This window comes from Macaca thibetana, chromosome 2, assembly GCF_024542745.1.
Source record: "Macaca thibetana thibetana isolate TM-01 chromosome 2, ASM2454274v1, whole genome shotgun sequence".
Lineage (NCBI taxonomy): Eukaryota > Metazoa > Chordata > Mammalia > Primates > Cercopithecidae > Macaca > Macaca thibetana.
Genome location: NC_065579.1, coordinates 130,851,666 through 130,864,555, shown reverse-complemented (window position 1 = coordinate 130,864,555; position 12,890 = coordinate 130,851,666). Strand labels below are relative to the sequence as shown.

General features: G+C 38.3%; 1 protein-coding gene across 6 annotated transcripts in view; it reads right to left on the bottom strand.

The window, feature by feature from the left end:
- CNTN6 (contactin 6) overlaps positions 1–12,890 on the bottom strand; it is a 306,119-nt gene that overhangs the window by 103,844 nt on the left and 189,385 nt on the right. For all 6 annotated transcript variants that reach the window (XR_007723159.1, XM_050778571.1, XM_050778569.1 and 3 more), the window contains one exon: positions 500–703. Coding sequence is in view for 5 of the 6 variants with exons in the window: in XM_050778571.1 (XP_050634528.1) it covers positions 500–703 (204 nt within the window). In the remaining variant the exon portion in view is untranslated. The remainder of the gene's footprint in view (positions 1–499; positions 704–12,890) is intronic.

The following is a 12,890-nucleotide window of genomic DNA, read 5'->3' as shown; positions in this document are numbered from 1 at the left end:
TAATGTTGGTTAGCTTTGCTTTCCTTGGATATGAACTTTTCCCCCCATTTTGCCAGCCATGTAAACAAAGGGTGAACAAAAAAGGGCAAATATGAAAATATGGGGGCATTAAAAAGTAGCTGCAACATATGTTCATTAAAAATATATTGTCAATTATATAAGTTTGGCAGCACCCACACGTGCACACATACACACACGCCAACTCCCCCAAACATCATTTTTGTTTTTATAAAGTAGTCTTTAAGCAAAAAAAAAAAGACAAGCTGTTTCAGTGCCAGAAAGGAGATGGCTTGGTATACCCAGAACCATGTCTACTGCACCATGTGGGTGAATTAGATAATTTTCTCTTATATTTTTGGTTTACGTATTTGTGAATTGAACCTAAACTCATAGATAACTTGGCTCCATCAAACAAGAAGGAAACAGAAAGCTTTACGAATCTTCCCAGGCTTTAAGGGACACAGATAAAGTATATTCCCAAGAGAACTCATTCTCTTACCATCAGTGCGCTGCACTAATGGAGTGGGTGGACCTTGAACGCTTCTCTGGGCCTCTTTGTTTGTTATAAAGCAAGTATAGTTGCCCACATCTGATGGTTCCACTTTGGCAATGTACAAGTTTCCCGTCTCTTGAGATACAAATCGCCTATTGTCCTCTTGGACGTATAAGGGGTTATCATTGAAGGTCCATGCATAAGATAAATCTGAAAAACAAGAAAACAAAACAAAACCAAACCATACTGTCCTTACTGCATTCTGAAAATTCTTTGTCCTACTTCCCCATAAATAGAAGAAAATTGTGCCTCTATTTGCTCAGTTGATAACTGTCATCTGGTGTAATTGTAATATTCCCTTATATTGAAATATAGCTCAGGTTAGATGATAAGTTATGTGGGCACTCTGCCCATCATTAACTTTTTGGGATTAAGGATGTAACAATAAGATGTTATGGAAATAAGTGGATGAGTTTATTAAGAAATGCCATAAGATGTATAAAGTAATAATGGTTCCAAATGTACACTGAATTCCTTCAGAAAAACTTATGCTGCTTCAAAGCAGTGTTTCTCAATGCATTATCAGAAGAATTAAACATACTTACAGGTATTTGTTAAAAATTTAACTTAAAAATTTAAGTTCAAAAAGTCTATCACAGACCTTGAAGTTCACTCATTTGATCATTACATAATTTCTTTTTTATTTTTATAGAGACGGAGTCTCACTATGTTACCCAGGCTGGTCTCGAACTCCTGAGCTCAAGTGATTCTCCTGCCTCAGCCTCCCAAGTGCTAGGATTACAGGCATGAGCCACTGCACTGGCCTGATTATTACATAATTTTAAGCAGCTATTCTGTGACTGTTTTAGGTCTTAGAGTAAAACCAAACAAAACCTGTGCCCTATAAAGCTCACACCGGTTACTGCTAATTGCCAATAATGTGGATAATCTCAATGTAGGATGACATATGCCTTGACAAAGGCATTATAGGGAGCCCAGAGAAGACGCCTAGAATGATGTGTCATCAGAAAAGACTTCTAAGAAGTAATTCCATTTTGAAACCAGCAGGATAAACTAGAGCTATCCAAGTGATGGAGGAGTAAACAAGTATTTCTCCAAGTAACTATCAAGAGCATGAAGATGAAACAGGGCACACATTGCTTTTAGTGAACATCAATCAGTCCATCTCTGGAAATCTTGTGGGTAACTGTATAAATGACATAATGAGCATATGTTAAAATGCACAGAACTTGTGTTCTGTTTAATCACTTGTGACCATTATATACCCCCTGTAACCATCATTCCCCAAGTAAAATAAGGAAGATTTCCATGTCATCAGAAATTTTGTCATTTTTTTTCTACCGTTGCAACCACTACTGGATTTCTATCATCATAGATTATTTCTGCTGTCATTTGTATGTCATAATAAAACAAAAAGAATGTACTATTTTATGTCTGATTTCTTTCATTTAACATGATTTTAAGGTTCACCTATTGTTTTCATTACTATAAGTCCTTTCTTCCATTATATTGTGGGTAGTATTCCATTTTATGAATATACCACAATTTGATTAGACACCTTCCAGTTGATGAGTATTTGGATTATTTGCAGACTGAGGTCATTATGTATTAGGCTGAAATAAGTATCCTTGTCTAAGACTGTCAGTGTACATTTTTATTATTCTTGGCTAGATTCCTAGGAGTAAGCCATAATGTAGATGTATGTTTAACTTTATAAGAAATGACAAGAGAATTTTCTAAAGTGGTTGTACCAGTTTATACTTCCACCAGCAACATTTGAGAGTTCCAATTGTCCCACAGCCTCACAAAAATCACATGCTGTCAATTTCTTTTTTTAGCCAGAAATCTTTTAGCAAAGGCAAATATTCATATGTATTAAAGCTTGGTGAATATATTTCTTCCTGAAGCTAAGACATTAGGTGCACTGTGGAAACTAGGTAGAATATCTAGGGAAATAGAAGAATATAGCTGGTCCAAAGGGACTCCCAAAATAGGCAGAGTATATCGGTACTCAGGGTGGAGAAGGGGAATATACTACAGCTAAGTCAAAAAAAGTCTTCACTTGGATGGACCCTCATACACTTTGGAATTATAACTCACAGGGGAGTAGTTTATGCTTCTTGGAGCCTCTTGTCCAAACAGAGAGCTGAGCTGCCATTTGCCAACTATACTTACATTTAAAATTGGCACAGAAGCAAGACATAGCAGAGACAAAAGAAGCTAATTATTTCTGATATGTTCCAGTAGGTTTCCTCAGCTGGGAACAGACCACCTGAAACATTCTTCACTAACCTTATTAAATTTAAATTCCCAAAAGTAAAAGGGGACAAAACAAACTGACAGCTATTTTGGACTTAAATCTGATCTATAGAGACAAACTCTTAAAAATGGGAATGAGGGAATATTGTCATTTGGTCATCCCTTCCATCAAGAAAAAAATTGTGTGAAGCATGAACCACACACTTAAGGAATGAGATTTTAGGAAGGAAGAAATAAAGGAAAAAAGGAGAAAGAAAAAAGAGAGAAAGGAAAGGTGGAAGGAAGGAAAGAGAAAGGAGGAAAAAGTTAAACTGTTAATAGTGGGGAGGAACAAAATAATTAATTTCTCAAAACAATTTATAAATGATGGCAGTAAAAAGAAATTTATCTCTGCAGACACAACCCTGATATCATTCCCAGGAATGAAGAAGACATGAAGTAAAGATTTGACCAGGAACAACAGGAACACAGAAATGCTACTTGTGCATGAAGAGAGAAAATGCAAAAAATGTCATTAAACCATAAAAGTAGTGTCAGGTGGGAAAAAAACCTAAGCAGCATTGTTATGTAAAAAGCATGTTATGAGTGTGGGAACTGTGTGTGTGTGTGTGTGTGTGTGTGTGTGTGTGATGGTTATGCAAATTCTTACATTTAAAAACCTGGAGATGTATACAGTGGTTTTCTCAGAGTGAGTGGAGGGAAATACAAAAGGCTTTTACTCTCTTTGTAATGTGTTTCTGTCATATTATAATTTTAAATTACTATGCATTTTTTTGTGTAACTGGAAGAAAGAATCAACAGGATAAGAATAGTGTCAGAAAGGCTAAACACTAGAATGAGCTGCAACTTTTAAAAACAGGGTGGATAACATTTCTTATTCTTACTCTGAACTGTTCAAATTGATGTTTTATGTTTTATGCAGGCATTGATTCCCAAACCTGATGCACATTAGAATCACTAAAAAAGCTTGCTAAAATACAAATAGCTAACTCAATTCTTAGCAATTTAGTTTTATTTATTCTGTCTGAGCCAGGTATCATGGAATCTGTGTTTTCAACACCCTCCAAATGACGCATGCAATTGACAGAAATATTTTGTTCAGAGCACCCATTATTGAAAGAGGAATTAAAAATCTCAAGTTTATCAAGAGAGAAAAAACAAAATGTAGCAAAGGCCAGTCACAAAAGAAAGTGATAAAACTTTGATTTTGGCTCTGGAAAAAAAAGATTTTGGAAGCCTATTACAACTGTCTTTTTACATTGAAGGGCTGCCACGTGCATAAAAAGTTAAATAAAACCCTCTCTATCAATGTCCAGAAGGCAAAAGTAGGACTCGGTACTGTTGGAGGTGACAGAATGCTGTTAGACTTAATATAATAAAGAACAGTCTACATTTTAGAAGTATAGCAGTAGATGATTTACTAGGTTGTGAGCTCTTTATCATTAGACATGATCAAGCCGAGTGTGGATGAATACTACTTGGGAAGTTGCAAAAAAAGATTATTTTGACAATGGATGGGGATTAAACCTAAGCTTCTATGAATGGTTTACTCCACCCTCAACATTCCTTTGATCTCCCTACGAGTCTATGCTTTTGGATCAAGTATGCATAAATGCAATTTGCTTTTAATTTTTGAAAAATGCTTTGAGATTCTTGTGCTGTTCTCATGTATTGAGTCTTTATTTTCTTTTGCAAGTCCCTATTGGAGTCTTTCATCATTCCATGTGGTCTCTTGCTTCAAAGTTTCTTTACTGACGTTCTTTGCTGCCTCACTTCTAAGCCTGTTGCTGTCTCCACCAAAGAGATGCTCAAAGGGTTTTTGTTTGAAACCAGAATCATCTAGATAGTAAATTTTTCTTCAATATAAAGAGGAGGGAAAAAATGTAGTTCAGATTCCCCTGTTGTCATTGACTCCTCATCTTTTGAACCTTTTTGTGAAATAAAGACAATCTTGAGCAAATTCCCAGGGCCATGTCTCAGCTTACGGATCCTTATTCAATGCCTATTTGTGGAGAGAAATACGCTTTAGCTCTCTGAAATCCAATGTCACCCCTTTCACTTAACAAAAATTACAGGTTGCCGCTAGTGCCCAAGAAATCTTTGTATTCTTCAACCTGTAATCTTGGGACCTGAGACTGTAATTTTCCTCTCTCCCTTGGTGAATTCATTTTTACCTTAGCTGCTAAAACTTTCCAATCTATTCCTACATGTGGTGTGTCCTTCTTTAATAGTGGGATATTTAGAAGCTGCTGGAAGAATCTAGTCCAGAAATAGGGAAGATTACATAAAGATTAATAATAAATTCAGAAAAAAAACTTGCATTTCATCACGCCAGCAATTGCTTTATGAGGCAAAAAAAATATTGCTAATAAGCCCGTTATACAGAAAGGGTGCAAGAACTAAGTGCAAAGGTAATTTCCCAAAATTGTATTCATAATGTGTGGGAGGAGTAGGGCTTGAACCTAGATTCTTCACATGCCAAATCTTTGCTCTTTCCCTAATAATAGTGTCACAGGCGTTTGAACCAGAGCAACTCCATCTTGAATAGGGACTGTGTAAATGAATCTGAAACCTACTGGGCTGCATTTGCAGGAAGTTAAGGCATTTTAAGTCACAGGATGGGATAGGAGGTCAGTACAAGATACAGATCATAAAGACCTTATTGATAAAACAGTTTCAGTAAAGAAGCCGGCTGAAACCCACCAACACCAAGATAGCAATGAGAGTGACCTCACTGCTACACTCCCATTAGTGCCACAACAATTTATAAATGCTATGGTAGCATCAGAAAGTTACCGTATATGGTCTAAAAAGGGGAGGTATATAATGATTATTTAGCATATAATCAAGAAATAACCATACAAATGGAAAACCAGCAGCCCTCAGGGCTGCTATGTCTATGGAGTAGCCATTCTTTTATTCCTTTACTTTCCTAATAAACTTACTTTCATTTTGCTCTATGAAAACGCCCTGCATTCTTTCTTGTGCAAGATCCAAGAACCCTCTCTTGGAGTCTGGATCTGAACCCCTTTCCCATAACAATAGCTTTCTACTTTTCAATATCTTTACAATTGATCCTCTTTTTCTATGTTCATTTCCTCTCCTTGACTCTTCCTCCTCACCTTTAACCTTCCTTTAAAACTCCCAAGCTCCACAAGTAACCAACCTTACTCACATTCTAAGACAAATGTTCCTCACTGTCCATTCCCTCCCCCATTAACATTGCCTGTCTTGTGTCCAATTTCTAAGAACTTCATAGATTAATTAGTTAAACTGTCATTTGCAATTACTGTAAAGTACTTATTGGTGATATTATCAGGGAGTAGAACTGATATAAAAACTTGTAGAAGTAAATTTTCCCTCTTAAATGGGCATCTCTGAAGCAGAGATTCTAAAACTTCATGTATCAGAACCCCTTGAAAGACTTGCTAAACCACAAGCCGCTGGGCTCCACCCTCAGACTTTGTGATTCAGTAAGTCTGAGGAGGAGTCAGAAAATCTGTGTTGCTAACAAGCTCCCAGGTGACAATAACACTGGGGGATCTGGAGCTACACTTTGGAAATCATTGATAAAAATGATAAAACTCTGTCTCCTCTGCATAATCACACCGGGAAGGGAAACACCTGAATTTTTAATGGTGGACCAACTTGTACATTGGCGTTTGAGTGGTGTGTTGGAGTCTGGAGAAAAGGCTATTTCTTAGTTTATAAATTCATAAAATGTCTGGGATGGCAGGGATTTGTGAGACCTGCCAGCCCTACTCTTCATTTTTACAAGTGAAGAAGCAGAGGGGAATAGATGTAGCAGCAGCTCTGGGAGTACAATCAAGGCGCCCTTTTGTGCCCTCTGAATTGGTGAAGATGTAAAGCTGCAAGTCTTTGCTGTCATAGTATTTCTCACCCTGCCCTGCTCCCTTCTCCCCATGGGCTGGCTCTTCCCATTCATCTGAACAGCCAGCGTGCACTGGGGGCTTTTATCTGTTTTGTTCCAGCATCAGCCACTGCTGTGCTTAATTTGTATATCTTTTAATGGGGAAAGAAAAAAAAAAACCTTCCAAATTGGAAGTTTAAAAACCTTCCCATTTGGCTTTTCTTAATTAAATGTATAATTCATGATCCACTTAGGTTGAAACCATTGAATTTTTAAATATTTTCTCCACCATGTATGACATTTATCGGTTATTAATGGTTGTGATGCATTTTTCCTGTGATGATTCAGCAGTAGCATTAGAGTTGAATGATAATTGGTCCTTCCTGAAGCATTTTTTGTAGTTTCACAATGACACCATCCTCTACAATTTTATTATTATTAGAAACAGCAGATCTGCAGTAAGCGATTGAAGACTCTATCTGCTGCTCTCTCAAGCATACAACAAATCCTATTTTCCCCAGAGCATGATTATGTTTTGACATCTTTTACAGCCCTATATCTTGTACTGTAATATTTAAAATACAAACAAGAAAGATATATGCAATTATACCCATTATATAGCATGTAATTTTTATTAGATGAAAAATATGTCATGTGAAAGAGAACCATCATGATAAACATTGACACTGAGAACTTCTATTGGCACTGTAGAACAGATCTCAAAACTGGTAGCATGTTTCCTGAGGCAGAAAATAAATGAGCAGAATAAAGAACTTGAAGTATAGTGTTCAGATTTGCTGGGTAAATCCCCCCTTTGGAATATTCCAGAATGTGTGTACTTTACTGCAAATCTTGTGTAGTGCTCCAGGGTTAAATGTGACTGACTCTTGGGTGGTAAATCATGGTTATGCTAGCTCAGTGCCAAAAACCTAATCCAGGAAGAATAATTCCTTTTCTGGACTGAAGTCATTGATATTAGGGCCGAGGAAGTTTATGATGTAACACAGAAAAGTGCCTAACACCTTTAAAATCCACTCCTCTTTGAATTCCCAGTCATTCCACAATTACTGCTTGATCACCTGGATTTTATTGGATCCCTTCTGATTTACACACCTACTGTTTGGAATCAAGGAGATGGTGGTCTTTATGGCCTACAAATGACAGTTAAATAAAGGTCTCATGGGTTCCTAATATTGCTAAGTTCCAAATAACTATAGAACTGGTTGTACATTGGCCAAAACTACTTGGAGAAGGAATGAAAACACAGCTGTCTCAAGGCAAACCCCAACACTGGGGTTTAGCCTGGGAGTCCACATGAGTTCTTGGCTTCTCACATGAAGGGATTCAAGAGCAAGTCAACAGTGTAAAGTGAAAGCAAGTTTATTAAGAAAGTAAAGGAATGAGAGTGGCTACTCCATAGGCATGGCAGCCCAAAGGGCTGCTTGCTGGATATTTCTGTGGTTATTCCTTGCTCATATGCTAAACATGGGGCGGAATATTCATTAGATTCCCAGGAAAGAGGAGGAGAATTCCCAGGACTGAAGGCTCCCACTTTTAGACCATATTGGGTAGCTTCTGGAAGTTGCCATGGCATTTGTAAACTGTCATGGCACTGGTGGGAGTGTCTCTTAGCATGTTAATGCATTATAATTAGCTTATAATGAGCAGTGTGGATGATTAGAGATAGCTTTTTTCACTATCTTGGTTTTGGTGGGTTTTGATTGGCTTCTTTACCACATCTCATTTTATCGGTGGGGTCTTTTTGACCTGTACTTTGCAAAACCAGTCCTACCGGACTCTTATCTCATAGCCAGTTTCTCAGTGAATTGCTGGGAAACCTCCAATTCTAAGGGAGACCGAGTAAGTCATAGGATACAAATATATGGTGAATACAGCACACGGATGAGTCTTGACTCTTTATCCAATTTGCCAGTCTGTGTCTTTTAATTGGGACGTTTAGCCTGTTTACCTTTAAGGTTAATATCGTAATAGCAAAGACTTGGAACCAACCCAAATGCCCATCAGTGATAGACTGGATATTATGCCTATCTATCAATGATAGATTGCCACATTTTCTTTAAAATGTGGCACATATACACTATGGAATACTATACCATAAAAAAGGGATGAGTTCATGTCCTTTGCAGGGACATGGATGAAGCTCGAAGCCATCATTTTCAGCAAACTAACACAAGAACAGAAAACCAAACACCACATGTTCTCACTCATAAGTGGGAGTTGAACAATGAGAACACATGGACATAGGGAGGGGCGCATCACATACCGGGGCCTGTTGGGGGTTGAGGGCCTAGGGATGGTACAGCATTAGGAGAAAAACCTAATGTAGATAACCGGTTGATGGGTGCAGCAAACCACCATGGCACATGTATACCTATGTAACAAACCTGCACCTTCTCCACATGTGCCCCAGAACTTAAAGTATGATAACAAAAAAGAAAGAAAGAATTACTCCCTATCTCCCCGACATCTGGCCCTACTGCCACAAAGTGTACCAGTGTTGGAAAACCCTGGCTTCTACAAATGGTAACAGGCTGCAACAGGAGAATTCTGTTTGATGTGCTGGAAAGCAACGAAAACAGTCTTTCTAAGAGTGAATGGAGTCTGAAAGTGGAGGGAAGGAATGTACAAACATGGGACTTAAAGAAATAAACTTTAGAGGGCTGACTTTGGCCAGCTATGAAGAGTGGGAAAAGCCATGAGCTCCCTGGTTCTAACAGTGTACACTAATTTTAGGTAAATCAGTCGACCTCTCCGTGGGTTGTTTACACAGTCTCCAGTAAAGAACTCTTGCTATCTCCTTGTACTATTCAACAACTTTTAAGTGTCTCTTCTAGACCAGATTATGCCAGAGAAAATTAGGCAGTGGAATAAATGCACTGGTGTTTAGACAGGATCTTTAGAATTCCAGAGACAAGATCTTGGTCAAGTTATGTTATTAGTTTAGTTCAGTTAACTATAGTTGTTAGTTAACACTAACAATTTTAACACAATACTCAATTTGTAAAATTGACATATCTTTCCTGAAAATGTTAAATGAGTTGAGGTATTGCAAATGCTGAGTTGAATGCCTAGTACACAGTAAGTATTCATTATCTTATCCAATTATGTAGTATTAAATATTACTTATATAAGGTGAGTTCCAAATTTAGCTCTTCAAACCAGATCTTTTGCGCTAAACAGGTAATCCAGCTGCCTGCTGGAAATTTTCACCCTTGTATCTGATTGGTATCTGAACATTAACATCTCCTAAAACAAATTCCTGATTTACTCCATCCCTAAACCTGCTCCCCCTTCATCAACTCCACCCCAATAAATGATACTCCATGTTCCAGTTGGTCTGTCCCAAATTCTTGGAGTTCTCTTTTACCCTTCTCTTTCTCTTATAACCCACATTCAGTCTTTCAGGAAATTATTTTGGTACATACGGAAGATTGGTAATTGTCTACTTGTCTACAGCAATCCACCTGGTCCAAGTCACCATTATATCTCATGAATTAACACAATCACTTTTTAACTGCTTATGTTCTTGCCCCTCTGTGGTCTACTATCCAGAGTAAGTTTTTAAAAATGAAAGTCAGAGAAAGCATGTCACTGTTCTGAATATAACCCAGTGAATTTTCATCTCACTCACAGGAAAAGGCAAAGTACCTAAAATGTCTGAAAGTAAGGCTGTGTGTCCTCATATACTCTCCTGTTTGCTCATTTTACTTCACCTGTGCTGACCTCAGTGCCATTCTCCCAACACGCTGGACATGGTTTCCCTGCAGATTCTTTGCACATGCTCTTTCCTCCACCTGAACTACCTTTACTTAATATGTCTCACTCCCTCACTTCTTTAGTTCTCTGCTCAAATGGCAGTGCAACCTTCTTTGACCTTAGAATATACAATAGCAACATCTACTATTTCCTATCCCCTTTTATTTTTCTTCTGGCTTTTATTACCACCTGTCATGCTTTACATTTCTTTATTATAAGATTCATGGAACTAAAAACTTGGTCTCTCCTCTCCACTTTATCACTAAAATGCAGAAAAACGAGTGGCACTTAGTAATTACACAATAAATATTTGTTGAGTGAATACTCAGTGTACAAGTTCAATAATATGGTTATTATCGTTACTATTATTATTATACCAACAGGGACTATTGGGCCTGTCTGCCTTTTACACATTCAAAGGGCCTCAGAGTAACATGTCCACTGCCAATTTGACCTACCCACTAAGACAAAAGCACTTTCATTTACTCCAGAAACAGCAAACGCACCAACTAGAGGAAGAGCATATTAAATTTTAGCGCTTTTTTCTCTACATAATTTTCCTCTTTATTCTATAACACAATTTTGAGCCTTTGCTAGGAATGACTTTTAATTTAAGTGGAATTGTCAACGTCTTTATTGATGCAAATACAAACAGCGGGCTCAGACAGTAGTGCTATCTTCCTGCTACAGACATAGATGATCCAAACTTCTGGCATTAATTCAATTGTTCTACCAACCTGAAAGTTGGATCTGAGGAGGGAATGGAACATTTCCTCTAAATCAAATTTTAAACTTATAATTTTTATGAGCTCAGGATTTAGAGTTTCTTTTTTGTTTGTTCGTTTGTTTTTTGAGACGAAGTCTCACTCTTGTCCCCCAGGCTGGAGTGCAATGGCGTGATCCTGGCTCACTGCAACCTCCACCTCCTGGGGTCAAGTGAATCTCCTGCCTCAGCCCCCCGAGTGCTTGGGATTACAGGCACACGCCACCACACCTGGCTAATTTTTGTATTTTTAGGAGAGATGGAGTTTCACCATGTTGGCCAGGCTGGTCTCGAACTCCTGACCTCAGGTGATCTTCCCGCCTTGGCCTCCCAAAGTGCTGGGATTACAGGTGTGAGCCACTGTGCCCAGCTGAGAGTTTCATATCCATCGAATAAAGGGAAAGAGTGTTCTTTACTTTGGATAAAGTGAAACTATTACTACATAGTGAAGGAGGTTTTAATTATTGTAGACAATATGTATCGTTGCTTCATTCTGTCATTTTTAAATAAAATTTCCTATGAGGCTGGACTAACTCACTGGGCCCATGAAAGTTTATTGACTACTTGTTTTCATATTCCTCCTTCAGTTTTGGTTTCAAGGGCGTTATGTCTATTCCAAAATTTAAAGGAAATTCTGCCTTCAGCTCTGTTGCAAATAGTTTGTGCAGACTTTTTGTGACGAGTGACTGAAACTTAACAAAAGCTCACTTTTGAGGTGAGTGAGAATCCATGGTGGAAAGACCTTTCTGCATACAGCTCAAAGTTCAGCCAAAGGCACAGTGGCATCCTATGCCCCATAAATAAATAAAATAAATATAAAATAAGTTTTGTGGGCTGGGCGCAGTGGCTCACACCCATAATCCCAGCACTTTGGGAGGCCGAGGCAGGCGGATCACATGAGGCCAGGAGTTGGAGACCCACTCCGTCTCACTAAAAAAACATAAAAAATTAGCCAGGTGTGATGGCATGCACCTGTAGTCCCAGCTACACAGGAGGCTGAGGCAGGAGAACCACTTGAACCTGGGAGGCGGAGGTTGCAGTGAGCCAAGATGGTATCACTGCACTCCAGCCGGGGCAACAGGGCGAGACTCCCTCTCAAAAAAAAGAAAAAATAAAATAAAAGAGTTGTGTGTTGCCTCTTTCTGTTGCACGAACCAAGGGATGACCTTGGAACCCTGCAGGGACATAGTGGAAGAAATAAAATATTTTTGTTTGGCCAACTACTAAATTTCGTTCTGCCAAGCACTGAGAAGCTAAAGGAGTATTGAATTTTTCTGAGATAGGTGTCCAAATGGAGAAGAATTATAACAGATAATCAAGGGAATTGTTGGAGATTGTTGGGAAGATGTAGGAAGTCATAGCCTACCAGTGAGAGCGTTTAGGAGGAACGAAGGAGATGTCTAACAGGAATCTCAGTGAAGTTTTGTAATCAGATGTGCCTTGTAGTCCTCTCTGTGCTGTCATTACAAAACTTCGTGAAACCTACATTTCTCGGAAATATTTTACAGATAAGATTTTTTGGAAAGATGGGAACAAGGGCTGAGTCTGGTCCAAAGGACAGAGATTCAGTTACAATCACAAAACCCATCTCTGATTAGGGAATAGGATTAAAAGAGAAATATACTCTTCCACTCAGATTACAGAGAATGGTGCCTATTCTGCTTCCACATTTTGAAATGATAAAATAGAGTGTCTTGAACTGTGTC